Source organism: Triturus cristatus, chromosome 3_1 (genome assembly GCF_964204655.1).
Source record: "Triturus cristatus chromosome 3_1, aTriCri1.1, whole genome shotgun sequence".
NCBI lineage: Eukaryota > Metazoa > Chordata > Amphibia > Caudata > Salamandridae > Triturus > Triturus cristatus.
The window spans coordinates 487356641-487383688 of NC_140583.1; the positions used below are offsets into that span (position 1 = coordinate 487356641).

The 27048-nt window shown below is 43.0% G+C and overlaps 1 protein-coding gene across 10 annotated transcripts in view; it reads right to left on the reverse strand.

Annotated features, from left to right (window-relative positions):
- TP53BP1 (tumor protein p53 binding protein 1) overlaps positions 1-27048 on the reverse strand; it is a 956094-nt gene that overhangs the window by 557870 nt on the left and 371176 nt on the right. For 7 of the 10 annotated variants that reach the window (XM_085644315.1, XM_085644316.1, XM_085644314.1 and 4 more), the window contains 2 exons: positions 20577-20696; positions 15297-15533 (listed from right to left, as the gene is read on the reverse strand). The exons of 1 other annotated variant lie outside the window; for it this stretch is intronic. In XM_085644315.1, coding sequence (XP_085500441.1) covers positions 15297-15533; positions 20577-20696 — 357 coding nt within the window. The remainder of the gene's footprint in view (positions 1-15296; positions 15534-20576; positions 20697-27048) is intronic. 2 more of the 10 variants (XM_085644317.1, XM_085644318.1) reach the window with 2 other exon arrangements.

Here is a 27048-nt window from a genome sequence, read left to right on the forward strand (position 1 = left end):
GCAATTGGCGGGTATGATCTGTGGAAGGCTACAGTCAATCTTAAATCGGTTTGGGGTTCCAAACGATGGCAAGTACAGGGAACAGAGGCTTTGCATCGTGCCTGTCTCATCCCGAATCATATGTTGTTTTTAAATTCCTCCATTTTTCAGACGACCTGGTTTGGATTGGCTACCTCTAAAAAATTAAATTCTCCCTCCATGCCAGATCTGGGTGCTTATCCAAATTGGGGTAATCATACGGGTCTGTCACTTGATATGTTGCAGACACAGGTTTCCAACACTTCCTTCAATATTTCTACATTGAACCCGAAGGGGTGGTTGGTGTGGCAAATGAGTGCAGACTCTTGTCAACATAGGTTTCTGGATTTGAAGCAGGGGTATACACAGGTTCGTGTGGACCCCCGTTTTGAATCCTCTCACACTAACTACCTACTCAGTAGGGAAGTTATGCCAGTCTTGGCTGCAACATTCCACTTTAGCGTCTGTTAAGCTCCATTTAGCGCGATTAAATGACAAAATAGATTTGAATGATTTTGTTAAGGGTCCTGCTGTTGGCAGACCCCAGAGATGGGTGTATGCTGTTTATAGCGAAGTTTGGAAATTGTCACAAATTGAGGCTGCTTCCAGATTGCGTGCTATTGATCAGGCCAATATGGAAAAAGTGCTGGCTGTTATAGATAATAGCATTAACACCCTGTCTTCCAGAATCTATACTTTAGATAACATTGTTTCATCAGTAGTAGACATTGTGCAGGATGATTTATCTGTATTGTATCATGGTCAGAACCAATTGCGCTCCATTATGCAGTTTGCATGGACTTTGCAAACATTGAAGGCAGGGAAAGTCCCTTGGGATTACATGAATACTTCATCTTTATTCCTTCCCTTTAATTTGACTGCGAAACAGCAATTCATGTCCATGAAGGATGCTACATATTCATTGCTGCACATTGAAAAGCTAGAACCTTTGCCTTTCTCTGTTGCCGAACTGAATTCGGCCGTGTGGCTTGTACATGGGTTGATCACTCTACCGTTTCCCCTGTTTAAGTTTAGTTCGTGCATGAAACATTATGCTTTAGGCAGGTACGAACAGTTGGGTACTGCCTTCTTACATGAAGTCTGGTCGCGCCCTTTCACATACAGATGTGTGAGGGACGGCAAGGAGGTTTACTTGAAAGGTGAAGAGTGCACTTCTGCACCGGATTACTCTGTTGTGTGTAGGCACATTCAATTGCATGGTGCGTGTAATGTACAGGCCCCTAATTTAGCTTGCATCCTGAAAGGGATCCCTGTCCCTGTTATAACCCTTTTACGCTGCTTGCTAACGGTAGTTATTTGCTGTTAAATAATGAAGCTTGCTGTGGAATGCTAGTGGGAATTCCCTACATCGTGACTGTCTCACAGAGGGTGGTTTGCTGTAATAACGTCCTTTTCCCGCCCCCGCATGGCCGGCTGGATGTATCCATATGGCCTTCAATTCCAACCTTGAAAGCAGAGTTCAATAAGATGAGCAGAATAAGGACTCTATTGTCTCAGAAAGAGGTCACTTTGACTTCATCCCGGGAAACATTTGTCCTTCACGTAGCAAACACGCGCACTGAGGTGCAGGCGCTTTTGAATACTGATCTTCCCCTTCATTTTGGGACCTTGATACAGACTATCTTTAATGCCTCTTCCACAAGTGGCATAGCTTATTTTTTTTTAAATCGTGGGCTCCGGCCTCGTGACCTCTTTTCAAACTATTTTTGGAGTGATCCCGGCCTTTTTTCATTCTATTTTTTCCAGTGTCTTCGGAGGTCTCCCTTTGCTTCTTGCCCTCGTAGCTGGAATACTATTGTTGATCTGTGCCTTGCGCTATGGATGCACAACTTGCGTGGCACAACAACATGTCCCGGCTGCACCATCTTCGTAACCAGATGATTGAATTCTATGGCACCTTACCACTGGCGACTGAGCGTAGCCTATGGATTGTCCTTCCGGTTTGCCTACTTTACTTGTGTGCAGCCTGTCTTTCATTGCCTAGATTGTCCGTTCCAATGGGCTCTGGATTTGTGTCTGTCAAACCCGGTGTCTCCTGATCCGGATTATGATCGATTTATGAGCCCACTAGTGGCCCAAGAGTCGGACTGTTCTGGCGTCGGGATTATGGCATGTGCTGCAGCGCATGGAGTTCTTGGTAATTGGGACATCGGAAATGCAGCGATTGACTTCTTGGCGAACAGTTATCTTTAGATACCCACCGGTTGTCCTCGCCAGGTGCTGGAGGCTCCGGTGGTTGAAGAGCACGTCTGTTCTTTCCCCGTCCTGAACTGGATAGCCGATACTTTTGCGGAACGTTCCAATGATTTCCTCTTGGAAGCAGTAGCAACGTATTGTGCTTACACTTTGATGGATTGACTTTTGTACTTTCGTTCGGTCCTCAGTCCTTGATTGGTTTTTTTGGGGTTTTTTTGTGGTGTGTGATTTTTTCACCTCCCTTCTACGTTTTTCCTCTTTCCATTGAAATTGTTTTTCTCGTACTTTTTTCAATTCCCTTATGTGGACTTCTAGTTCACGCCCTTGGTTCCGTTCTATCGAACTTGAACTCTGCGTTCTTTCTAGTGCGCCCCTAGTGGTTACTGGTCCGATCATGGGTGGATGTAGTGATGATCGTTATCTACCCATGTACAACGCTAAGTTAGCATAACCGCGTTTAAATGTTAGAAAGCCATCTTGCCGCTTTTGCACACGACACTGTAGTCACATGTTAGAATTGAGAAATGCTTACTCGACTTTGCTTCACATGAGAACTGTCTGTTGTTAACATCTTGAACAGTGAATAGCGACCTTGGTCTGCACACAGTGTAACAGAAACAGTCTGGATCGCTGGACGGTGCATGTTGTTGAGTTCAGGTTGATCGGCTCACTAGTTTAGCCATAACACGCACGCAGCTGCAAATACCTGAAAGTCGAATGCTTTTAATATTGCAGTGCTACATGTTTTCAACACATTCTGAAGAAGAGCGTTACTAGGAGCAGAGCATAGCTGATCCTGTGATGTGAACTCTCTGAGCTGATCTATACGGTATGGGGTTCCCCATTCAAGCCTAGAGACCTTTTATTAGTCTAATAATACTATTAGTGTGTTAGAGAAAGGAAGGTGGCCTAGAGCCACTGTCATTTTAGAATGATTGCTCCTTTCATTTTCTATGGTATTGTAACTATGCTGATGGTTTTGATTTTAATCGTTTGTCTGCTAATGTTAGCCAAACTGCTGCATCTCAGGACACGAGGTTTATAAAATAAACTCTTTAAACTTTTCCCGTGTCTCTGTTTATTCTGTTGTGGACTGGTACGAGAATAATTACGAAAAGGTGTTTCTGATTCCCACCATTCCTGAGAAATATACTAAGTCGCTTGTTCTGGGTTGTCTATACATTGGGACCGCCGAGCTAAATCTCGGATAACGAATGGGACACTGATGCTGGCCGGATAGGGGTTCTGGGTTCTGAGGTGAGTTTTTCGTACACCGCAATTCACTGAGGGCCTGGGTTCCTGCGCATAGTTCTGCGCATAAGCAGAATCCCTGCAACAGCTGCTCGTGCTGCTACTGCCTCTCCCGGGGAAGGAGAGGGGAGGCCTGGTGGGCCACAGTGGATACATGCCTCTAGTCGAGGGTCACGGAATGATGGCACAGGATAAGGTCTCCAGACGAAGAAAAATTTATAAATTTGCTAAACCACTGCCACTTATCACCACATCGACTCCAGGGGCGACCTCCTGAGCCGAGAGAGGGGACTGAGGGGCACCTCACCCAGGGAACAGCGTGATCCTTCAGGCTACAGAGGCCTCCCAGGGGGGTCCTGGAAACTAAAACTAGTGAGGTGGGGCAGACGTGGCCCTACTGCGAATGGATCTGCACAAGACTACCTCCAGAGTAACAGATGCAGATGTCGCATAGCCACGCTGGAAGGGTCTATCCAGGAGCTCGGACATACAGTGCAAAAACTGAAAGGAACAACAATCTAATTGGCTGCCTGGGTGGAGGACGCAGAGGGTCACTCCAGGCACAACAATTTTCACTTTGTGGGTTTCCCAGGCGGAGTAGTGGGCTCCCATTCAGAACAATTCCTCGAACAGTGGGTGGACATCTGTGTGTCATTAGAGAGCCTCTTCCCCCGTCTCCTCATTGAGCGGGTCCAATGTGCCCTGGTGTGGAAGCCTCCACCGAGACCACCACCCAGGGCAATCACAGCTGATTCTTGATCTATAGAGACAGGAACCTTATACTATGTACAGTTAGAGGAAGAGAGGAGATGGGCCATGGTTTTCAGAGGATCTTAATTTTTAAAGATTATAGAAGAAAGTTACACTGGCAACACAAATCCTTTGTACTGGTGAAGCCAAAGATGCGAGCCATTAAGGTAAAATATATGCTACTTTACCCTGCTAAATTCAGAGTCATTTTTCAAGGGAAAGGTTTTTACTTCGAGAACTCTGATTAGGAATGGAAAATGGGTCAAGGAGCGAGCTTCGAACACAGTCGGGAGGAAGATAGACCTGAAGACTTGTAAGACCTGCTGGCGGCAAGCAGCGCCATACCAGTCGAGACTCATGGAGGCGATCACTAACGGCAACAGGGAAAGACACTACTGAAGACCGAACCACTGACACGGAGGAAGAAGAGGTCCACAACACAGATGGGGCAGGCAGACAGGCAGGCCCGGGCCTCAGACGACTAACCAACTCGGTGTGAACTATTAACTATACGGTGTAAGACTGGTGATTGGTGAACCTACAATAAAAAAGTTTGGACACCTCTAAGCTAATATTGGGGTAGGATCATAGAGGAGGGAAGGGAGAGGTGACAGATCGAGTTGGGGGGTTGAGTAGTTTGAAGCCCACATATATGAAAAGTAGGGTGGTGGGGAGGGAAATAGGAGATGAAGTTTTTGGTTACACACTTAGGGCAGTGCATACACCTCAGATGATGCAATGGGAAGGGAGCTATAAGGGGTGGATGGAGACAAGAGGGACAAGCCTCGATTACAGAACTGACACAGGCCTCACATGCCACAATAACGGATGACCAATTAAAAGACCTTTGATGGAACGTCAATGGATTGGGCTGCAAGATTAAAAGTGGAGTGGTAGCGCAATACCTTAGGCGAAAAATACCCAGATATAGTGCTGCTACAGGAAACACACCCACATGGGTGGGTCCAGAGGGGTGGAGATTCAAGCCAAGAAATAGCCCTCTTCCAAGCACTAAAACAATGTGTAGACCCTGAGTGGTGTTATGTGGTGGTACTGGGGAACTGGAATAGGAGAAGATTTCTTATAGTGAGTACCTATACAACCGCAAACGTCTGAGCAAACCTCCCACACAAATTGGGGGCCCTACTATTTGCCTCAACAAGGATTTACATGTGGAAGGTGAAGACTTTAATGAGGTGATGCACAGGCATCACAACAGATGTCCGCCTAGCACACAGCAGCAACACAGGTGTACTGGCCTGGCCCACTTTGCAAATGCCATGAGGCTGGTGGATGTTTGGAGGGAGAAGCGCCCAACAGACAATATTCCTTTTTAATCGGGGGCCCATTTGTCATTGTACCATCTAGACTGTGTGTTCCTGCCGGCAGATAAGCTCCACTGGGTGAGACAGGCAGAATACATAGTTTGGGGTATATCAGATCACTCCCCACTGCAAATTACCCTGGGAACACATAGATATGACACTGTGGAGATTAGATACATGGGCTCTACAAGATAAAGACATTGTCAAAACACTGCAGGTAGACACTCGACTTTATTATGAAAAGAATGAAGGTACAGTAGATCCCTTGGTAATATTGGGTGAAGCCTACAAAACAGTAATCGGAGACACAGCTCAGAACATAATACCAGAAGAACGGAAGGCCTAGGAACAAAGAGAGCACAACCTAGAAAGTCTACTTATAGGGCCCTAAAGAGATTGGCTAGAAAGGGGGTCCCCCAGATTTCTATATGAAACTGGTCATGGCCCGGCAGAAGTTCCACAAACAGTACACAGAATGCGACCCCAGACTATTATCTTGCAACACAGAAAAAGCTCTATGAAACCGGCGATAAGGTATGCTGCCTACTGGCTTGACTGGGCAGGAGGGAAAAAGAGGTGAGATGGGAGATGGATGTGTGAACAGAAGAGGGCAAACTGGTCAACTCAGACAGATATATAGCGCAGGAGTTAGCACGATATTTCCACAAGCTCCATACGACAAGGAGAAGGTGATCCAAACAAGACACTCTCAGGGCACCTAATAGAAATAGGGGTCCTGAGGCAAGCTGAAGTGAACTGTTAGGTACTAGATTCACACCTATCCATTAAAGAGACAGAAGAAGCACTGGCAACTATGAAATATGGAAAAACATCAGCAGCAAATGGCTTCCTGGTGGAAATGTTCAAGAGACTGGCCCGATTAAAACTACATTTGCAGAAACTATTTCATGCAGCCAGGGAGGAGGGGGAACTCCCGCCAAACCTCAAGCATGCAGTCACAGTGGTAATTGATAAGACGGGCAAACCCCGGGACTTTTGTGCTTTGTATAGACCTATCTCACTGTTAAATATAGAGAATAAAATACCAGACAAGATCCTGGCAATGAGGCTGGCAAGGGCAATTAAACCCTTAATACACTATGATCAGGCAGGTTTTATGCCGAGGAGAGCCACTTGCCTGAACCAGAGACAATTGTAAGCATTGGTGGCCAACATAAACGGTGATCATGAGCCCAAGGCCATTCTCTCACTGGTCGCAGAAAAAACATTTGACTCAATGGATTGGAGAGAGTTAATCCTGGAACGCTTTGGGATTGTGTCAAAATTTTGCCAGTGGGTAGCCCGGTTATATACAGCCCCAATGGCAGTAGTGAGAAAAAATTTGTACATTTACAGACAAATTTGAACTGGGCCGCTCTCTACCTTGTCTGCGGTCTGGCTGGAGCCCCTGGCATCCTGGGTCTGCTGCAGAGGGTACATCCAAGGATTACCGAAGGTGGCCAGTGAGCCCAAAAAAAAATCTCACGTATGCAGATGGTGTCTTGATATACATTACCCTTCCTGAGATGACGAACCCGGCAATCTTATCAATTTTCTGTAACTTTGAAGGTTACTCAGGATACCATATAAATTGGGACAAGTCAACCCTGTATTAGCTGGGAGAATGGGTTGGAACCGAAGGCATATTGGGAAACCTTAATGTCACAGAAGAACACTTCAGATACCTGGGAATCAAGGTCAACACAAACAGGGAGGCATTTCAGGAAAAGAATGTTGACAAGATCCTAGGAACATTGCAGGAGGACGTCAATAGATGGCAAACTTTACCTTTTACAATTCTTGGAAGAGCTCCACTATTCAAAATGATCTTCCTACCTAAAATCTTTTGTATACTACAAAATTCAACCTTTGAGAGACCAAAGACCTACTTTGGCAAAATAGATTAAGAGTGCGGAAGATGCTCTGGAAAGGCGAAGTCCCAAGGCTAGTTCTGCAGACCCATAGGTCATGTTACAATGGAGGTATTGCCCTCCCAGACCTGAGAGCATATTATAGGGCAACACTACTTCAGTTCATAAATGAACAACGTTTTGCACCGCATAACGCATCAGCAACCAGACTAGAGAGTCAGGATAGAACTTGCTACACACCTACATTATCTGAAGGGGAGGCCGAACATGAATTATCTGTCCACCTCAACTAAGACTACACTGAAAGCGAGGGACGACACTACTAAAGCCATTCGGCTGCGAGAGAAGTGAACATTAGCGATGTCCTTGTGGAAGTCAACAAACTGTTGGGTCTCACCCGGTGGGAGCTCGTAGGTATAGACACACTGGGGTACATGGTTGATCAAGGCATAATAAAGACATTCAAAGCTATGCAGGAAGAATTTCAACTAGCGCTCACCCAACGGTACCAGCATGTTTAATTGACCGACGTATTGAGAGATGAAAACTGCTTTGGGCGAATATTTCAGAACACAGTCCCTTAATGAATTGGGCAATGGGTGGCGAGATCACTCAGCAAATGGTCTTGTAACTCTACTGCACAGTCATGAACAACACACCTGACAATCTACAACCCCTACGGGCCAGATGTGAGAGGGATGTCGAATCCCTAGAAGATGTAGATTGGGAGGCAGCCCTGATGCGCCAAAGGGAAGTGGCTAGCAAAACAAGGGAGGTAGATACAAGTAAAAATACTTCACCAAACTCATTTCAACAGAAGTAAACTTTTCAAAATGTTAGGAGCCACCAACCCCAACTGCATCCAATGGGTTACCGAGGACGGCAAGTTCCTAAACACACTGTGAGCATGTGCCAAACTCACAACATACTGGGGGGCGGTTATCCAAGAATTAGAGATGGTATGGGAAGTGGACATTCCGGGGAGACCCCAACTGGTTAATCCAGGGTTCCCCAGCAGTGCCGACACACCTAGGGCCGCATTGATTTTTTGTACGCTGTGTTTCACGGTGGCAAAGCAAGATATAGCACAAATGTGGGGCAAGCAGCAAGCCCCTAGAATCGACAGATAGAAGGAAGGTATGAATATGTTTATGGAAGCAAAAAGGTTGATCTATGAGGGAAGAGGTTATCTCAGAAAGTTCAACAAAGTGTGGGAGAAGTGGAGTACATCATGGTCTGAATGTGGGTCCTGAGGATTCCAGGGAGGGAGAGCTTTCCAAATAACATCGGGCAATGGAGGAGGACAAGCGTATTGATCGATTGAGATGAAAGTGGGAAAAAACCCAGAAAGCTGGAGGAAGGGGGAGACATGGAAGGAAGAATTCCTGTAAGGTTGATATGGACTGCATATCCAATGGTATTGTATGTGGTTTTGTGCCATTCCAAACTAATAAAAATATTGCTAAAAAAAGTTTAAAAACATACTTAGTTGGGTCTTCAAGACTCCTTGAAGAAAGTGGAACTGTATTAACTCAACCCTTGCTGTTACTGGAGAAACAGCTGCACAAGCTGTTCCATACACGAGGAACTCTCAAACTGCAATGTGGCACGATTCAAGCAATAGTTCCAGGTCCTTTACATTACTGGCCGTTACAGAGGTTGAAATGTAATTACCTCAAAAGGGGTTTTGGCAACTTCATCCAGTTCAATTGGTTGTGGAAGCAAGGAAAGAAGTCCTACAATAGTTAAGGAACACGGAGCCATGGAATGGAAAGCGAGCTTTAAAAACAAAGTTGAAATGGAAGTAGGATCAGATCCTAGTCTTTTAGGTTGGGGACTACGTGTGAACAGATTACAACAGTCGGGAAATGGACCGATAAGGAGAAAAGCTTGCGCATAAATTACTTAGGAATTATTGGCAGGTTGGTTTCCAATACAGAGCTTGATGAAAGGGAAAAAGAGGTAAGATTTGTTGAGGATAGACGGACTTTCTCCTGCTCCGTGCATTAATTGAATGGTGAGGCTTGATTAAAGATGTTGAGAGATTGATCAAAAGATTTTTCATCATTTCAGATGGGATCAACAGGACCTTGTCCGAGAAAATGTCCCAAGAAGATTGAATGTGCATTGGAATTTGAAGGATTCAAGCAAGTAAACGTTGGTCAAGGATGTGTTTTCAGTCTGCTTCAAGACAGACAGAGGGGAAGCTGATGAGGCAGTTCAAAAGGTTCTACATACAGGTGGAGATTGGATCTGGTGGCAGAGGAGTCACCAATTATAACGGACTAATTGGAAAGCATAGCTCCTTCCTCCCCCAAAAGTTTTGTGCCAGATAACAAGAGAACAGGTGGTGTTCTGTTGGTTGTGCTCTACTGGCAAACTAAAGCATGCTTATCAAATCTTTCAAAGAAATTTTACAGAAACCCTGTTAATATTCCCAGGTAATCCAGGTCTTCTGAAAAATGTAAAAGGAAAATGCCTAATATGGTTATGAAAAAGCAGTTACAAATGATGGTTTGCAAGGTTCAGGGGTCTCTGGGGAATCCGTGATATATTAAAGGAAGATCCAGACTTAAAAGAGGCATTAGCTCCTGGAAGTAGGAGGTAGCAGTCAGCTTGGAGGACTTTGCATAGTTGGATTTTGAAACAGGGTTTTGATTCCATAGGAGTAGCTATAATATATTTTCTATTACTTTTATGTAGTAGAAGACTAAGTTCCCATACCATTAATTCTTATAGGTCTGGTATCGTGCCAGAACGAGTTGCTGGATAGAGTCTCAGTGGGAAAGAGCACTTTTGTCTATTCGTTGATGAAAAGTATTCATCTGAAGAAGCCTTCAAGACGCTGAGTTTTTTGGGGATATTCAATTAGTTTTGCATTTATTTTAGGGAACTATGAGGATAGTAAGTACGTATCTTTAACACAATTATATCGGAAACTGGCAAAGTTGTTAAACTATTTATTTTTTATAGAAGGGTGTCAGACGCAAGGGCTTCAGGTGTCAATAACTTTCCCTCTTTACCAGATAAAGTTGTCTTATTAAGACAAAAACTTCAACAACCTAAATTGTGCGTGATGAGGTGTGTGAAGGGCTATGAGATAAATATAAAGAAGATAAGCCACTCAGGAGGTAGTGAGAGTATATTATCTTATGTGAAACCTTAGAAATCTGTGACACTTGTGACAGCTGGAAGATGTGACGAAGATTTAACATCTGAAGCCGGTGTTGATATGAATGTATTTGAGGGGCTCTTTCAGTTCGAGAGGCACCAACTTTGAAATCTTTTGTGGTAGGTGGAAGTTTTGATGACATTATGCAACACCTGAATTGTGACATGTTTCTACGTTTGCTACTTTTTATTTCAAGCCTGCGGTGAGTGTTGAGAGTTCCGATGTGCAATGGCTTTAAACTTGCACATAATAGGAGAGACAGGTTTAAACATAAAATGGCAATTTTCCTAGCTTTACTTAAAAGAAAAATTAGGATTCGATGAACACAGCGGCTGGACTATCCCACCCATTATGACCCTTGCACTGATAGAGGAATATCTTTTAGTTTAGTTTAGTTATTTCAATGTTACATCATTCATTATTTATTATGAAGATTGTTTAACATTTAGAGTAAAACATTGGAATTGTGTTTTGTAAATGAGTAGGTTTGTGCGGAAATTTGCAATGTAAACGTTTTGTTTTTCTCTTTGTGCTACAAGGGAATTTTCAAGATGAGGAGAAGTTGCGAAGAACGGATGCGCGTTTTCAAAACAATAATTTAATTTACAGTAAAGAAGAGGATGTGAGAATCTTGGAGATCGAGTTGTTTAATTTATATTGTTTACATGATGCTAAGCAAAATCATAACAAAATACAATAAATAAAATAAGACTTGAGCTTCTTGTAAGCAGCAAAAAAAGAGGATTAGTTTTAGGGAGATAAACATACTGGAATGGTTGTTTGTTTAGTTGCTATAGTAATATGGCTGCTGTTGGAAGCACATTGAAGGGATTTTGCAAATAATCTGAGCCTCTGTGTCTTTAATTTCAGATTTCTTTGTCACTAAAGCTCCAACTATACGTTTACAGAAAAATGGCTGATGATTGAGGTGAAGCAACAACCGTCTTGCTGTGAAAACAGACCTGTGTTAGAGAGGACAGACAGTGGAATGAGGTCAAGTATGGAGATTTACCGATCAGCATACCAAATACTACTAGACAAAAGTGGGGCAAAAAAAAAACAGTTGTGCTCAATCCTCTTGTATCTTCTCCAGGACCTTTGAAAACAGAGAAACCAGAGGGAATGCAGACCGTAGACTCAGAGACATGTTGAACCCAAGGCATAATCTAAGAGTGAAGTAGTGCACAGAACCCTGAGAATGGGGTGGGATTGGGAGTGGGTGGTTGGGAAGAAAGGCCTTAAGGGTTAGGTGGAATGCCAGATACTCTAGTAAACCCAAGTATATTTACTGTTACAATGGGGAAGTAAGGATACACACTGTCATCTTCATCTGATGAACATGTCAGCCCAATAAGATGGCATCTAGAACAATAGTAACCTGCAACTGTGGAGACGGACGGTACGATCCACAGTGAAGATGGCGGGGCACATGAAACAGTTCTGATGCTAGAGCTATAGTCACCTTGTGCACCACTGAACAGCTTTTATCAACCATTTGGCTTTTGGGCCTAAAAGTATGCACAAGGCCATAAATGCCAAGGGAGGAACCTGCTAAGATAAAAATTCAAACACCAGAATTATATTCTGAAAAGCCAAGATTCTCTGAGGTGCAGGAAACGCTCTCAGAAAAGTTGTGCCCAGTATCGTGCCAATGAAAGTTGCATCTTTCAGCAGGGATGAGGTGTGATTCTTGAAGATTCATGCAGAATCCCAGGCAATAAACAACCATGATGCAGTACAGGTGGTCTGTAACTACAGACCTCCCGAAGAAGCCACTACTACAGCTAACATTTTGATGATGACTAGAGGAGCAGGTGTGAAACCAAATGTCAAATTGGTAGGACTGGGAAACCACTGTGAAGTTGAGGTAATGCTTGTGAGTAGGGCGGCTCGTCAAATGTAAACAGGCATTCTGGAGATCAAGAGACACCATCCAATTCTGTGCATTAAAGACCAGGAAGACTTGACCTTAAGACATCATTTTAAACTTGTTTACAAGACGTCTGTCCAAAATGGGTCAGAAACCTCTTTGCTTCTTGGGGACCGAAAAGTAAAGTTCTATGCCCCGCTCCTCCAAGGGCACACTTCAATGCAACTGGGTAAGAACTTCAGCCTTCAAGATCAAGGCATGCGCTTGGGAGCACTTACTTGCAGAAGGTACGCAGTTCAGTAAGTGGACGGGAAGGGAAGGGCCTTAGCCTTTCCAAAAAAGCTAAAGTACCCAGCGATGCCTCTTGAGGATCCTACATTTGGTCAGAAAATGAGAGACCTTCCCTCAACCAGAAGTTGATGGTGCAGGTAGGATGACTTAAAGCAGCTTTTGGGTGGCATGTCTAGTGAAAGATGGGGCGGATTGGAATTGCAGTCGTTGTTGGCATCCTCTCCCTTAAAAGGACTGGCAGAATTGTTGTGGTTTTAAATCGATTGGGAAGGTTGCCTTTTGCCAGACTACTGGCCTATGGATAAGACTAAAAAATCGGCATTACTGCTGGTAAAACTGTTTAAGTCGGGGAGGGTGGCCCAGCAAGCATGATGAGCACGGCTACTTTTGAACCGTTTCATGGAGTCAGATTTCTCGCCAAAGAGTCTTGCCAGGAATGTCATGCCTATTAAGACAGCCTGGACATCTCAGGAAAAGTCAGTGGAATGCTTAATGGCAAGCCTGCAAAGAGTTAATGCCATAGCCTTGTATCAAGCAGAATTCCATTGAGTTTCTGATGTGTGGAAAGCTATGACTGCCATGCTTTGCTTAAAGAATAGCCCTAAGAACATAATTTGGAGATGGTCCGAGTGTGAAAAAGCCCATAAGGTAGACAGACTCTTGATCTTCAATCTTACTTCCGGGGCTGGTTCTCAACTAATTCAGTTATTATAATTATTATTTTCTTTTTTTTCAACAAAATATTTCAGGTGTTCTTTTTCTTTTCCATTGCTTAAAGCTCCTTCACTTCTTTTCGAAAAGGACCAATTTGCTATTCTATTTTATGTTTCTGAACACTGTTTAAGATCATATGTCAGAGAAAAAAAGGTATCTACTGGTGCACAAGTTCTAGGTCACAGGTATCATAATAACATTATGAAACAACTCTTTACTTAATCAACAAATGCACAGGAATAGAAACACAAAAATTGTATATCACCCTGCCCATTTCATGAGACCATCAAACAAATTGAGGCTCCAAATGGCACTTTGCTTTAAACTGAGATTGTGGCGCTCTTTAGCTGTATGTAAGTGGAAAAGTTGTCTATTTTTTTAGATTTTGAAAGTGAGAACATAAAATTAAGATGAGAAGAAATTCTGATTTATGTGTGTTTAAACCCACTTCTGATTTTTTTAGGGGATGTTTATATCAAAGACCCATTAAAAAGACAATTCTGTGCATTTTTCATCACAAGATAAAAAAAAAGAAAATTCAGATTCACAGACAGAGAAGACAACAGGGGGTCACCTGTCTTGGTGCTGCATCAATAACATCTCATAGGTATATCCACCGAAAAACCAAGGGAGTAGGATACTTAGTACTCATCATCGCTAGGGCTTCCCATGCAAAATTAAATCCATCATGAGCGAAGCAAGGAAAAACAGACTCTGATATAATCGCAATGCAGAATCTTGACCTTTTGGTGAGATAGAGATGGAAAAAGAGAATCTGCCACAACTTCCCCTGTATGAGAAGATGGCCATGTACTACACCCTCCTTTGTCATCTACAGGCAAATCGAAATTATGACTGTGTTGAATCTCCTGAACCTGTTCAATGTTACTGACACAGGGGGAGAAGGTGCTCCTTAATGTATAAGAAACCAGCACTTTAGCCATCCAGATTCACACCTGGGACAAGGTGTAACTGACAACTTTCTGCTTTAGAATCCTTGGTGATGATCTCATCTACCAAAGGGACAGCCACAGTACCTCATCACCACCTCGTCCGAGGACAATAAGCCACCTTTTTTATTTTAAACCTAATAGATGGCTTTCAGTTTAAATAAATTGTTTTTCTCACTGTCGAAAACTCAAAAACAAATCAGATCCACAACTCAGCAAAAACGCAATCAGTGACTTGATGAAGATGGCAATTTGCACTCTGAATGTGTCCGTGATCCATCATTAAAAGATTTGACCACACAACTGGACAAAGTAAACGATCAACAGACAGATGGTGAGCTACCTGCAAACTCACTATCTCAAGCAGAGACATCATTGGGAGTCTTTCTTGCAGTAAAAAGAAGATGCAGGAACCTGTCATCCCTATTTTTCTCAGGAAAGTCACAGACTAGCAATTATAAGATAGATCATTAATTTTATATTCCGAATTGCATCCTTTGATGAAAATTCATGTTCTTGCATTGTGCCCATCACTGTCCCTATAAATTGGTTTCTCCATTTTGGTACAAAACTCAGACAGAAGAGAGCTTGGGTTCATTTTTGGTTTCTGATTTCAATTGGAGTTGTATTTTGGGTACAAGTTTTATCGGATGCAAACCACTGAAATTTCAAAAGTGTCATTTTCATGAAATATAACATAGGAGGGACCATAAAAGGTGCAAGTAGTAGAACACTAATTTCATTACATGCAATTGGGGTCCTGTTCTATAGGTCTAGACTACATTATTTGTATTTTAAAACGTTGGTCAATTAGTCTTACCCTGACCTTTCAACAGCCACAAAAAACATTTAAAAAAATCATCTTACTTTCCAAGCTGAACTGTGAAGATCCATCACTCTCGTCATGGATAGGTGTAATGAGTTGCATCCTGAGGCAGAGTTTTCCATTTGTCTCGGGAACACTTGCAGAAATTACTTTTCTCCCCTCCTCAGATTCGTCTGACGTTGCCAAGGCACTTTCTACTGAGACATCATTTGTTGCCATAGTTCCGTCTGCTGCCACATCACTAGTTGCCAAGGTGCTCTCTGGACACTGTCCAACCACTGAATCGGAAGAAACAAAATGACGTTGTACAACACACAAGGAGGAAGAAGCACTGCAGCTCAACTCTCTTCTGAAGAAGGAGGTACCATCATGTTATGTTTAATCCCATGGAATGCAGTATGACATCTCGCGGACATTTTCGAAGACTCTTTTCTCAATAAACATAAGGAGTATAGGATACACGTCTTGCATTTTAGCATCAGATCTTCAAGGTTGCATTTTGTTATGATGACCATGCTACAGGTATTTTTCTCAGTATGCTTGCGGATTTCTAGCAGCCAATGAAGAAGCCGCAAAGGGCCATTGTCCTCAAGCATGGTGCATGGCTGTATGATTTTCAACCACCGACACGAGCACAAAAAGGTATTCAAGAAAAAAATGGAACGTTTTAAAAGGGAATTCTTAAGGACAAAAGCCCTCACCCAAGGGTGACCAGCTTCAACAAAGGGCTTCTCTTCACATTGGTTGTGATGGTTACTATGTGGGTTACAACCCTGGTAACCAGGGGAGCTCTTGATGGGCCTAACGGTGGGTTTCTGCTATGGGTGTCCTAACTTTAAAACAGAGAGTAAAGAAGATAGAGTGTATCAAAAACGACCTACTGGTGGACTAATACATTTACTTTCTGTCTTGAATGTGTGGAATTCATTGAAATACTTTGACCCTGTAACAAGGTCTGCCATGTATAATGCCCACAACAGGGTCAAACAGCTTTCTTCAGGAACCGGACACTCTATGTTGTGTTAAGTTCTAGCTGCGATCAACACCACAAATAATATTGAACCTGAGGGGAAAAAAAAGAGCATGTAGACAGATACAGGTTTAAAAATGCTGCAGTATTTTTATGCACACTCAACGTCCTCCATGCTCAATTGGATGTTGATTGCGAGGCTGCATGCTCACTTGGGACAAACAATATAAAGTAAAAACAATTAGGGGTGGGTGGAATGTTTCATTCCACCGGCTGAATTGGCGGAAATTAGACAACTCTGCATTCTTCTTGTAAAGCAAAGTTCTGACCAAATTTTGGCAATTACCACGTGGCAGATTTTTTTCCCCCCCACACAAGACTTTACAAATGCATGGTGGCATACGGGAATTGGCATCCCCTAGCAAGATTTTCTAACGCTGGCAGTCGCGGTCTGAGGGCTGCCTCTTGAGTAGATTTGCTGCAGCTCTAGTAGATTTTCTACTCAAGCAGCAGCAAAATCAACTCACATGGCTGCGTGCTCTTGCAAACCACATGGTGCCGTTCACGGTGATTTTTCAGCGCTGCTCACCCTACTAGCACTAAATTGCAGCGAGAGCAGCGCGACATGCATTTTTTCTGGCCACTGGCAGAACTTCGCAGAATCTCGTGGAGTTTTTGTGTAACTCAGTGGAATTCCACTGGGTGAAACTCAGCGAGTTACGCCCACCCCTGAAAACAACCCACATGTGATTCCATAAACCTATAGTGACTAACCTGAAGGTAGGGTTTTAATGCCTCTCAGGTTGGAGGTTCGTAGGAGGATTGATCCTATTATTTGTAATAAAAAGTTTTTAGGTCCAGTATTTAGTTGCACACTACTATCTAGATTTCCGATGAGGCTTGCAGGTAAAAATCAGGATTTTGCAGATGTTTATTTAAATGCCTGAAAGACTGATCAAGATGCATGCATTCTACATTTGCAGTGTTCAATGATCTCCAGTAAGGGAACAATGCAATTTTCCACATAAAGTATACCACCTTACATTATTGGCATAATTACCACTTAAATACAATTGCAGTCCACCAGGTGTATGTTGAGTAGCCCCTGTATGCACCCACGGGCCCCAAGCCTTTTCCCACTTGTGCACAGGATATGCCACATAGCCTCCATCAGGACCTCGAGGACCGTGACCTTAATCATAACCTGCACCACCTCCTGCCAATAATGCTAAACAATAGGGCAGGCCCACAAAATGTAGAAGAACAACCCCACCTCCCCACAACCCCTGGTATATTGATCCGAAATGCATCGATCCAATCTATACAAAAGTGTTCTAGAGAAGTAGGACCTATAGAGGATTCGTAGATGTATTTTGGTAAAAAGGAGTCCAAATAGCGACCGCTCGAGAGCTCTGAAGCTTCTCACACAGTCATCTTCCTCCAGCAGACCCAGTTAGTTTTCCCAGGCTTCCCTCAGGGTCCCCAGGTGATCTGGTGAGTTGCTCAAGGGCTTCTTGTACGCGAGTGATGTTGCTTTAGGTATCATTGGGTCTAACAATAACCTATCCTCTAGGAGTTTCTAGTCAGACAGTTGCTCCCTTCCAAGCACGTGCCTGAGCAACGCGTGGCCCAACTGTAAATACCAAAATCTTTCATTATCTGTCATTCGGTATTCTACTCTCAGCGCAAACTCAAGGAGATGATGGACGGAGCGCTGAAACTTTTCAGACAGTCACCCCTAGTCACAGATCTGGGTTGAATCCATCATCGTTCTTTAGCTCACTTCACCACCCCAGTTCAGACACAGCTATATGCAAATCAGTCTTGACCCTGTGCCTCATGGGAACAGTCCAGCCCGAACTGCCAAGCCATGTCTTCCCTGGACCGGAAACAAGCATCCTGGGACCGGTTTCGGGCTAACAGCACTCATCAGCCAGGCTAGCTTGAATCCAGTGGCAAAGTGAGCAAGGGACCCACGTCTGGGCATACCCTGCACTGCATTCTACTCTCAGGTCATCAAAAGAGACCATTGCCCCCTCCCCCCTCCAAACATCTCCTAGGTAGTCAATGTCCGGGAGTCATTTACGAAATCCCTTCAGGTCCCCTACCTCCTCTAACAAATCGCTAACCCACAGTGGGGTTTTCTCGATCAGCTTGCCCACCCAGCCCCAAAATATGGTGGCCTCTTGCCACATACGGACCACCGTCTGCATGTGTGCAGGCAGCTGCCCCTCCAGTAAAGTACTGCTGGGTATCCTCATCTGCCCATTGCATAGCGATTCATCCGATAGGCAGGTACATTTCTATCTGCGAACACCCAGTCGTTGATGTTGATCAGCTGGGCTGCCGAGTAATATTTCTTTAGATCTGGGACAGCGAGGCCTCCTTCAAACACTCCTCTCTGAAGTTTGCGTAGGGCAATCCTAGGACTGCCTCCATCCCATAGTAGTTTTCATATATACTATCAACATTATGATAAAGTCTGCTGGTATTCTATATGGAGTGTTCTGCAAGAGATAGAGCAGGCGAGGTAGAGCCATTATTTTAAATAGGACAGCCCCACCCATCAAGGACACCGGTAGTTTTCTCTAGTGTTCAACATCGCTCCAGAGTTTCTCATCTTGGGGGAGATGATTATCAGTCAGGAAATCGTCCGTGTTTTTTGATATCCAGATGCCCAGTTATTAAAACAGGTCTTTTACCTCCAAGGGTATTCTCCCAGCCAGGACGGGGGGACGTCCCCCAAAATCGAGAGAATTATCCCAGTTGATCTGGTACCCGGAATAGCTGCCAAACAGCTGGACTATATAAAGCAGTCTATGGACTGTAAGATAGATCCTGGTGGCATTTAATAAAACATTGCAAAAACCAAAGAAAATGATGGACGGAGTGTTGAACATTGCAAGCACTCACCCCCAGTCAACTGATCTGGGTTTAATCCATCACCGTTCTTTAGCCCACTCTGCCACCCCAGTTCAGACATGGCCATATGCAAATCAGTCTGACCCTGTGCCTCATGGGAACAGTCCAGCCCGAACTGCCAAGCCATGTCTTCCCTGGACCGGAAACAAGCTTCCTAGGACCGGTTTCTGGCATATCAGCCGTCTTCAGCCAGGCTTGCTTGAATCCAGTGGCAAAGTGAGCAAGGGACTCACGTCTGAGCATACCCTGCCAACTTATGGCGAACAAAGCAAAAACCAAAGGAAATGATGGACGGAGTGTTGAACATTGCAAGCACTCACCCCCAGTCAACTGATCTGGGTTTAATCCATCACCGTTCTTTAGCCCACTCTGCCACCCCAGTTCAGACATGGGCATATGCAAATCAGTCTGACCCTGTGCCTCATGGGAACAGTCCAGCCCGAACTGCCAAGCCATGTCTTCCCTGGACCGGAAACAAGCTTCCTAGGACCGGTTTCTGGCATTTCAGCCGTCTTCAGCCAGGCTTGCTTGAATCCAGTGGCAAAGTGAGCAAGGGACTCACGTCTGAGCATACCCTGCCAATGATTTTTGATTTAATAAAACATTGTCAGCGTATAAAGATATACATTCATTCCAACCTCCCTCTCCCATGATACCCGATACTAACGGATCCTGATGAACCCAAGCAGCTAGTGGCTCAAGCGCCAGCGCAAATTTCAATTTGGACAATGGGCACCCCTGTCCCATGCCCTTATGTAGTGCAAAGGGTTGGGATACCACTCCATTCACTCGTACTCTAGCCATAGGGGTGCGATAGAGGAGATTGAACCTTTCACAAAAGTGCGGGCCAAAGCCCAGCCTAAACAGGGCAGAGAACATATACAGCCATTCAATACTGTTGAAGGCCATTTGCACATCTAGAGAGCAGCACCGCCTGCCCTAGGCCCTGGATATTTGGAGCACACTATATAGGCTTCAAAGGTTCAATCTAGTACTTCTGTGGGGTATAAAATCGGACTGGTCCAGGTGGGCCACAGACGATATCACCCTACAGAGCGTGGTCGCTAGGACCTTCACTAATGCCTTGGTTTCTAAATTAAATAATGAGATGGGCATATAGGAGCTGCATTCTTCTGGGGGTTTACCTTTTTTGGGGATGACCAAAATCAAAATTTTGATAGCGATTTTAACTCCGTAAGACAGAGCTCAGATATCAAGCAGAGTCAATACTGTGCAGTCCAAGTCCGTTCTTTTGGTCATTTAGGGTTAACACATTATTACTGAACTGGAAATGTGTACCTATGTGCAAGTATGATAGGAAGGGCAGCTTAATCTAGAGAATGAATGGGAAATCCACTTGTAAGAAGACACGATGAGCCAAACAGATTTGTAAAATCATGAGTGTAGTGATGTTATTTGAAAAACCCACCTATTGGAGTGCTGTGTCGTCGTGGTCCCAGCTTCAGCTGGCCAATAAGAGGCGGCGTCACACTGGATAATGGCTGCATGATATCCCCTTCTTTGGGCAAAGTAAAGTTAAATGGGGTTTCTGGAAAGGATGGATACAAAGTTAACATCTGCTAAGACTCAATCAGAGCAGCACAATTACAAGTAAGAAGTTTCGCAAGATCAAGCCTTATTCATGCAAGAGTCTGAAGCTCACTTTTCATCTTAGTAGCAGTTAAAAAAACCTCTTGTGAATGACAAGGTGTTTGATGTTGACTGTAAGGACTTTATGTAATTTCACCTCCTGGGTGCTCTACTTATGAAAACATCAATCAAAGCCCTATCAATACACTCTATCTAAACAAGTTACTTCAATTTAACTGTTTATTGTTACAAAACGGTTAATGATAAAACAAGTTCAGAAGATTAAACAAGCATGTGCATACTTTCAAAGTTATTCACACAGTTCTTGCTTGTCAATAGCTCAGTTGATTGGGGGTAATCTCCGTGAGTCAGGTGCAGTCTCAAGACCTTAAATTACGCACCATGTTTTTCATTAAAAGTGAGATCTGTTATTTAAAATCATATTACTGAAGTGTTATTTACAAATGTTGTTTTAATGTGCTGCTCAGAGTAATACAGTTTGTATTGCTATGTTTCATTTGTCACTTTTTTGACGACGTTAGAACTACAAAGTACAAAGCATGTTGCTTTATGGTGAAGTTCTGGGAGGTTTAGAAGGCATTTGCTTCAGAGTGCACTATGCTCCTGCCTTTACTCTCCTTGACAAGGACAACCTGTTGGTGTAAAACATGGCCCTGATGAAGTCACACAATAAAGAGGACCTGTGATATTCAGGATTATTAATTTGAGTGAAGGGTCCCATCAAATCAGTAATTTAGTATCCTATTAGACCAACACACAGTAAATTTAACCCACGATAGTTGTGGTTTTCCCAGAGAAAACAAAGGTAAAACCACAGCAAAATCAAGGGACAAAAACAATAAAAAAATATAAATCAATTTGGTACAAAGGAGAAAATTTCAAGAACAACAAGCATTAGTAATGCCAATAGGTCTGGCTTCAAAGGAATGTTGTATGGTAGAAGCTACCATGTGACTGCAAGGTTATGCATAATATATTAGAAAAAAGGTCTTGCCCGTGCCAAAAGCCGGTGTCCAGACTTACCTATTGATGCCACGCCTAAACAAAAGCAACAGTGGAGCAAAAAGCACAAATAGTCAAGGCATCTTGGAGGTGGTGCAGGATCTACCCAGGTCTTAAGCTGGAACCTTATTCAGTTATGATGAGCTGCAATCTGCACAAAAAAAGTCCACCCACATCAATCCAAACTGATCCTGAACTGGAATAAACCCGCAATAGCAAACCATAATCAGTCACTCATTAAAATCTTCCAGTATTGTACTCTGTAGCCTTGAGTAGTACCTGCTTAAGGGGGGCAAGGAAACATCTCTAGGGGAGGGCACTCTGTGCAAGTGTTTGAAAATTGATAATCTCCACTAAACCACATAGGGATTCATAAAACCTAGGAAGACATTTTTGCGCCTCCCTTCTCCCGAACAAGTGAGTAGGGGGTCGTAGCATAGTTGCATGGAACTTCTATAGTAAACTTGAATCAGCTAGATGTCTACACCCCCACATTTTCTTACTTCATGTTCAATTAGCTTGCTAATTGGATAATGTTTGGGGGAGAATGAGTGCTGCAGTGATTATTTTAATTCAGCCTATGATACAACCAGCACTGTTACGTGCTATGCAACAAAGTTATTTACACCTAAACAACATATACTTCACATTCTGACGTATGGGGACAGTGGGGGCATGTTTAACTATATTGAGGACTATTACTTACAATTGTTGATTGATTGCTCTTTTTTGACAATTGGCACTTGCATGGCTGGGCAAACGTGGAAACTCACAAAAAGATGGAAAGAGATACCAGCGGCAGCATACCCTGTACACCACACCAATCATCATGCCCCCGATAGCCTTCTCATATCCGAGATGCATCTAAAGGGGACGAAATACAACTTTGTGGCACAATACTTGTCATTCAAAGAGGCTTTGCAAGAGGTTCTTGAGGGGTTCCGCCGCTCATAAAAAGTCAGGCTCCTTGTCATCTGCTGAGCATATGGGAAGACCCATTAAGTCACTACACAGCTTTTTTAGAGAAGCTATCTGGGGTGATTCTGATGTTGGTAAATGTACATGCTCCATTCCAGTTGGGAAATTCAATGGAGTGATGAACTTGACCCTTGATAGATTCCATGTTAGTGCTTGTTTACAGCACAGGTGTGTTGGGCCATTTCCATTCTAATTGGCACAAATGTTGCTTTTATTATAGCAAAATGTTGTCTTTTTTTGCATTCTTTTCTGAAGCTGAGAGGTGGGGGGGATGGGGCAGAGAGTCGATATTGGGACCATTTACAATGCAAACATTCTGGCCCGTGGTCTCTTTGACCGTTCTTCAAGGGAATCTATGCTAGACTTGGGGGTGTAGGAAGAAGTGAAAGGTGGAACATAGGCTGATTAACACGGACGTCAAGGCGTACCTTGAGAATTAAACCGTATTATAGGAAATGAACCAGGGCTCTCTAAAATCACTCCATATTATGGAAGGCATTTAAGGCCTCTATTTGGGGAAAGGATCATGAGCTACATCGCTAGACATAACAGGCACCAACAGAGTGTTGATATTGTGTTTTGGAACTTCCCTGCATGACGCCTCTCAGTAGCAGAAAGGGAATGCCTGGAAAGGATGCTCTAAGACCCTGAGCTATCTGAAGCTCTTGATCAGCTGGAAAGTGACAAGACTCCAGGACCCTTCAGGTTTCACACAATTTTCTACTTAAACACGTCAAATAATGGATGTTGCCTTCCCAATGGGCTATGCGCGAGGAATCTGTTGTGACGAGGCTACCTTCCGATCCGCTTTCTGCTGAAATTAATGTTAATTATAAAATGGGCTGAGCTCAGAACTGTGCATCTCATATTGCCTGATCTCGCTAACCACCCTGACCAGAGCGGCTCTATGCAACAATAGTATATTAGGTGAAACATTTATCGCCTTCATAATGCATTTGACCTGGAACGTACTTTGGATGTCGCCTCACCCTTCTGATGGTAGAATTTTGAAAAAGAGTTTGAGTTGGTGGGGTGGAGCTATCTACTTGCTGTACTGGACTAAATGCTAAAATCATCCTTCGTCAATGGCTTGGGTACGGCCGTTATTGTACCATATTATCAAGCTTTACACCTAATAGTCATTAACTAGTGGATATTCAATTCATGCCTAGATCTTATATTTGCAGCTGAAAAAACAGTGATGGGTGACACACATCCACTACATATCTTATATAGAGAACATCTCCGCTAATCTCCACTCCACCAACCAGAAAGGTATTAAGACTGTGCACAAAACTTTATAAGCCGCTGGGTGAGAAGGCAAACATACTCATTGTAGTTGGGAACCATGCTGGGCCATGTACATAAACTGCAAGGCTTAAAGACATATGTTATTTCTGGGTTAGGAAATTTAATTTCCCTGCGCCCCTTTTGTTCTTTCTCTGATCTTCAATCAGATTTCAATATACAGAAACGTACATTTTTTTATACCAACAACTGTGTCACACACTGTCACTTTACATAAACACCTTAGTAAATCGTCAAAAATTCAACCCTCTTGAAGCCAAAATACTGATGGAAGATTTGGGGAGACACAAAATATCTCTACTACATCGGTCACCAGTGCTCAATACTCTTAACTTTTCCAGCACTTAGGCATCACTGGGAGATAGACCTGGCTCTCCTGCCAGATGATGAGCCTCAAAGTGCGCTGATGCCGCTGCGCGAAGCAGCATTTGTGACCCAATCCTGTGTGATCAAATTCAAATATCTGCAGTAAGGCTATCTCACATGTGGGAAGCACTGACACTTTGGCCGTGAGAGATCCCTGGATGTCTGAGATGTCAGAATACCGTTGGTATATACAGTGTGGAAATGTTGTGGGATTTGGTCCTTCTGGCAAGGGATAGTCCAAACCTTGGAGGGAGTGCTAGGACCGCGAATGACATTCACCCCAAGGATGGTTCTGCTTAATATATTCTAGAACCTATAGATGTGCACTGGCACTTTTACGCACAGGATGCATTGTGGTTAAGAGAGATATTGATAGGAAATGCAGTTACATGGAGCCACATAGAGAAAATGGGTGCCCACAGCATTTTTTTTTTTAAAACACACACAATCTGGGCCAACTGAAATCAGTGTAGGGATATTGTGATTTGAAGGGGTGGAAACACAAGCAGTTTTATGAGTGTATTTATGGACAGCATACTCATTTTTCGTAACATGATTGAGAGTGCAATAATATTTCAATGTTTTTTACTTCATCTACGATTATTTTATATCTCTGTGGCTATGTATAGCTCACTGTTTATGCAATGCGAAGGTGATTATAATTGGTTTCTGAAAAACCAATGAAAAGTCAATGAAAACTATTTAAAAAAGTTAAATAAAGGAGAATTTCGAAAGTTTTCAACTCAAAACGCAGAGAATCTGCAAAGCATCTATACTTGTAACTGGCTGTGACCTAAGAGTGACTTTAGGCCAACTGCAATGGAACAGATGTCAGGTAAGCCTATCAGTCAAGAATTTAGCCTTCAAACTACACTATGCTGCAGGTTAGTCCTGCCCTTCATCATTCTATGATAAAGGGCAGGACTATTAACAGTCCTTTACTATGCTCTGAAGGTCTGTTCTATACGACAAAACTCTGTTGTAGTTGAAAGCCTTAAGCAATGGAAACATACACAATGATTTCTTTGAGGATGTCGAGGTCTTCTGATACTCATGCTCACTATCCATTCTTTGGCTACTTCTTGGAAATCAGTTTAGTCAAGGATGCAAGTACGCCTCTGTAACCTTTTACAAATGTACGTTAATCCTAGTTAGGTCTATAAAGACTCATCTGGATTTATGTCCTGCTAAGCTTCTTGGCCTTTGTGTTTTCTGGGTTGGTAAGATATTAGGCTCCCCAATTACAATAGAGGATATCAAGAGAGATGTAGGCAACTTCAACAACGGGAAGGCACCCGGCAGTGATGGGGATGTGGAATTCCTATAGCCCGACACCCAAGACATATTGTTTGGGGTCAAGGGCAACATATTTTCATGTGGATTTTGTCCTTGGAACAAGTAGGCCCAACCCCCCGCAGCACAAAACCTGTGGCTGCCAGTTTGCTGTACCGCGTTATGGATCAGGAAAGGGCACTGTCTGCAGTTAAGGTAATATTTCTGCCCATATGTTATTACTTTGCAAACTTGTATTTATGATTCATTAAAGTCTTTATTATTAGGGTGAGTTCTCGAAGTAAATGTTGTAAGCTCCGACTGCACAACTGACAGCGGTTCCAGTATAAAAATGTGAACACACGTTTTCAAAGTTTAGCAATATGATACTATGTATAATGCTCCCAGAATGCTCTCTGATCTGATGCAAATATTCGCAGAAGCTTGAAAGCAAGATTGATGATTCTTTGCTTTCACAATAAAATGTTCATAAAAAAAATGAAAGAATGAAAAAAAAAAATGTTGCTAAACTACTATAAAATTTCAGGTACCGTTTCTTTTCAGCAATATTTAGTAACATGTGTTGATGCATGCTAGTTATTTCCCAAAAATATTCATAATGGAAAAAAAGTGTAACCAGCTTCAATAAGATTATAGGAAACAAAAAATAAACAAGCATTGGCAAAGCCAATAGGTCTGAAATTGGTGATCAGTTTTTTTCGTTTTGCTAATGTGTGACTTCTTTTGGCATGGTTTTTGTAAAACCTTATTGGTGTGGGAGCTTCCGGGCTATCACCATTATAACAAACATTGGCAAAAGCAAAAAAAAATGTTGGTCTCAAAAAGCACACACTGCCACAGTAGTTACTGGCACGGAACAAAACTACTTTGTGTGCAGATATGCTCCTTGTGAAAGGGCAGAATGCTGTCACTCACAGTGAAGCCCACCGATATATAGAGAGAGTCAGAATTTTAATAAACACAAAAGGTCACAGTCAACGCAGACCAAATTAGGGGCCCCATTATTAAAGAAAGTCTCAAAAGTACACCCATGGCATATGTCCTTGCATTAAGTGAAGCTATATGGCTTTCGTGAATTCCCAAGAATTTACAAAAGTAGGAAAAGAAATAGTACTTCTAGAAAATATTTGTGAACTGCATTTTAGCATGAGCAAGTATGCATGTATAGATTTGCTCATATGAAAATCTGAGTGTTTGCAAGTTCACTTTCCCTCCAACCACTTTTTTCCCAACTCTGGAAGAAGGTTTACGTCTGCCATTGTCAGGAGTAAATTTCCAACATTTCTCAGTATGGCAAAAGATTAGAGAAGAGTTGTTGAAAACCCTTAAAACAATTAAGTTAG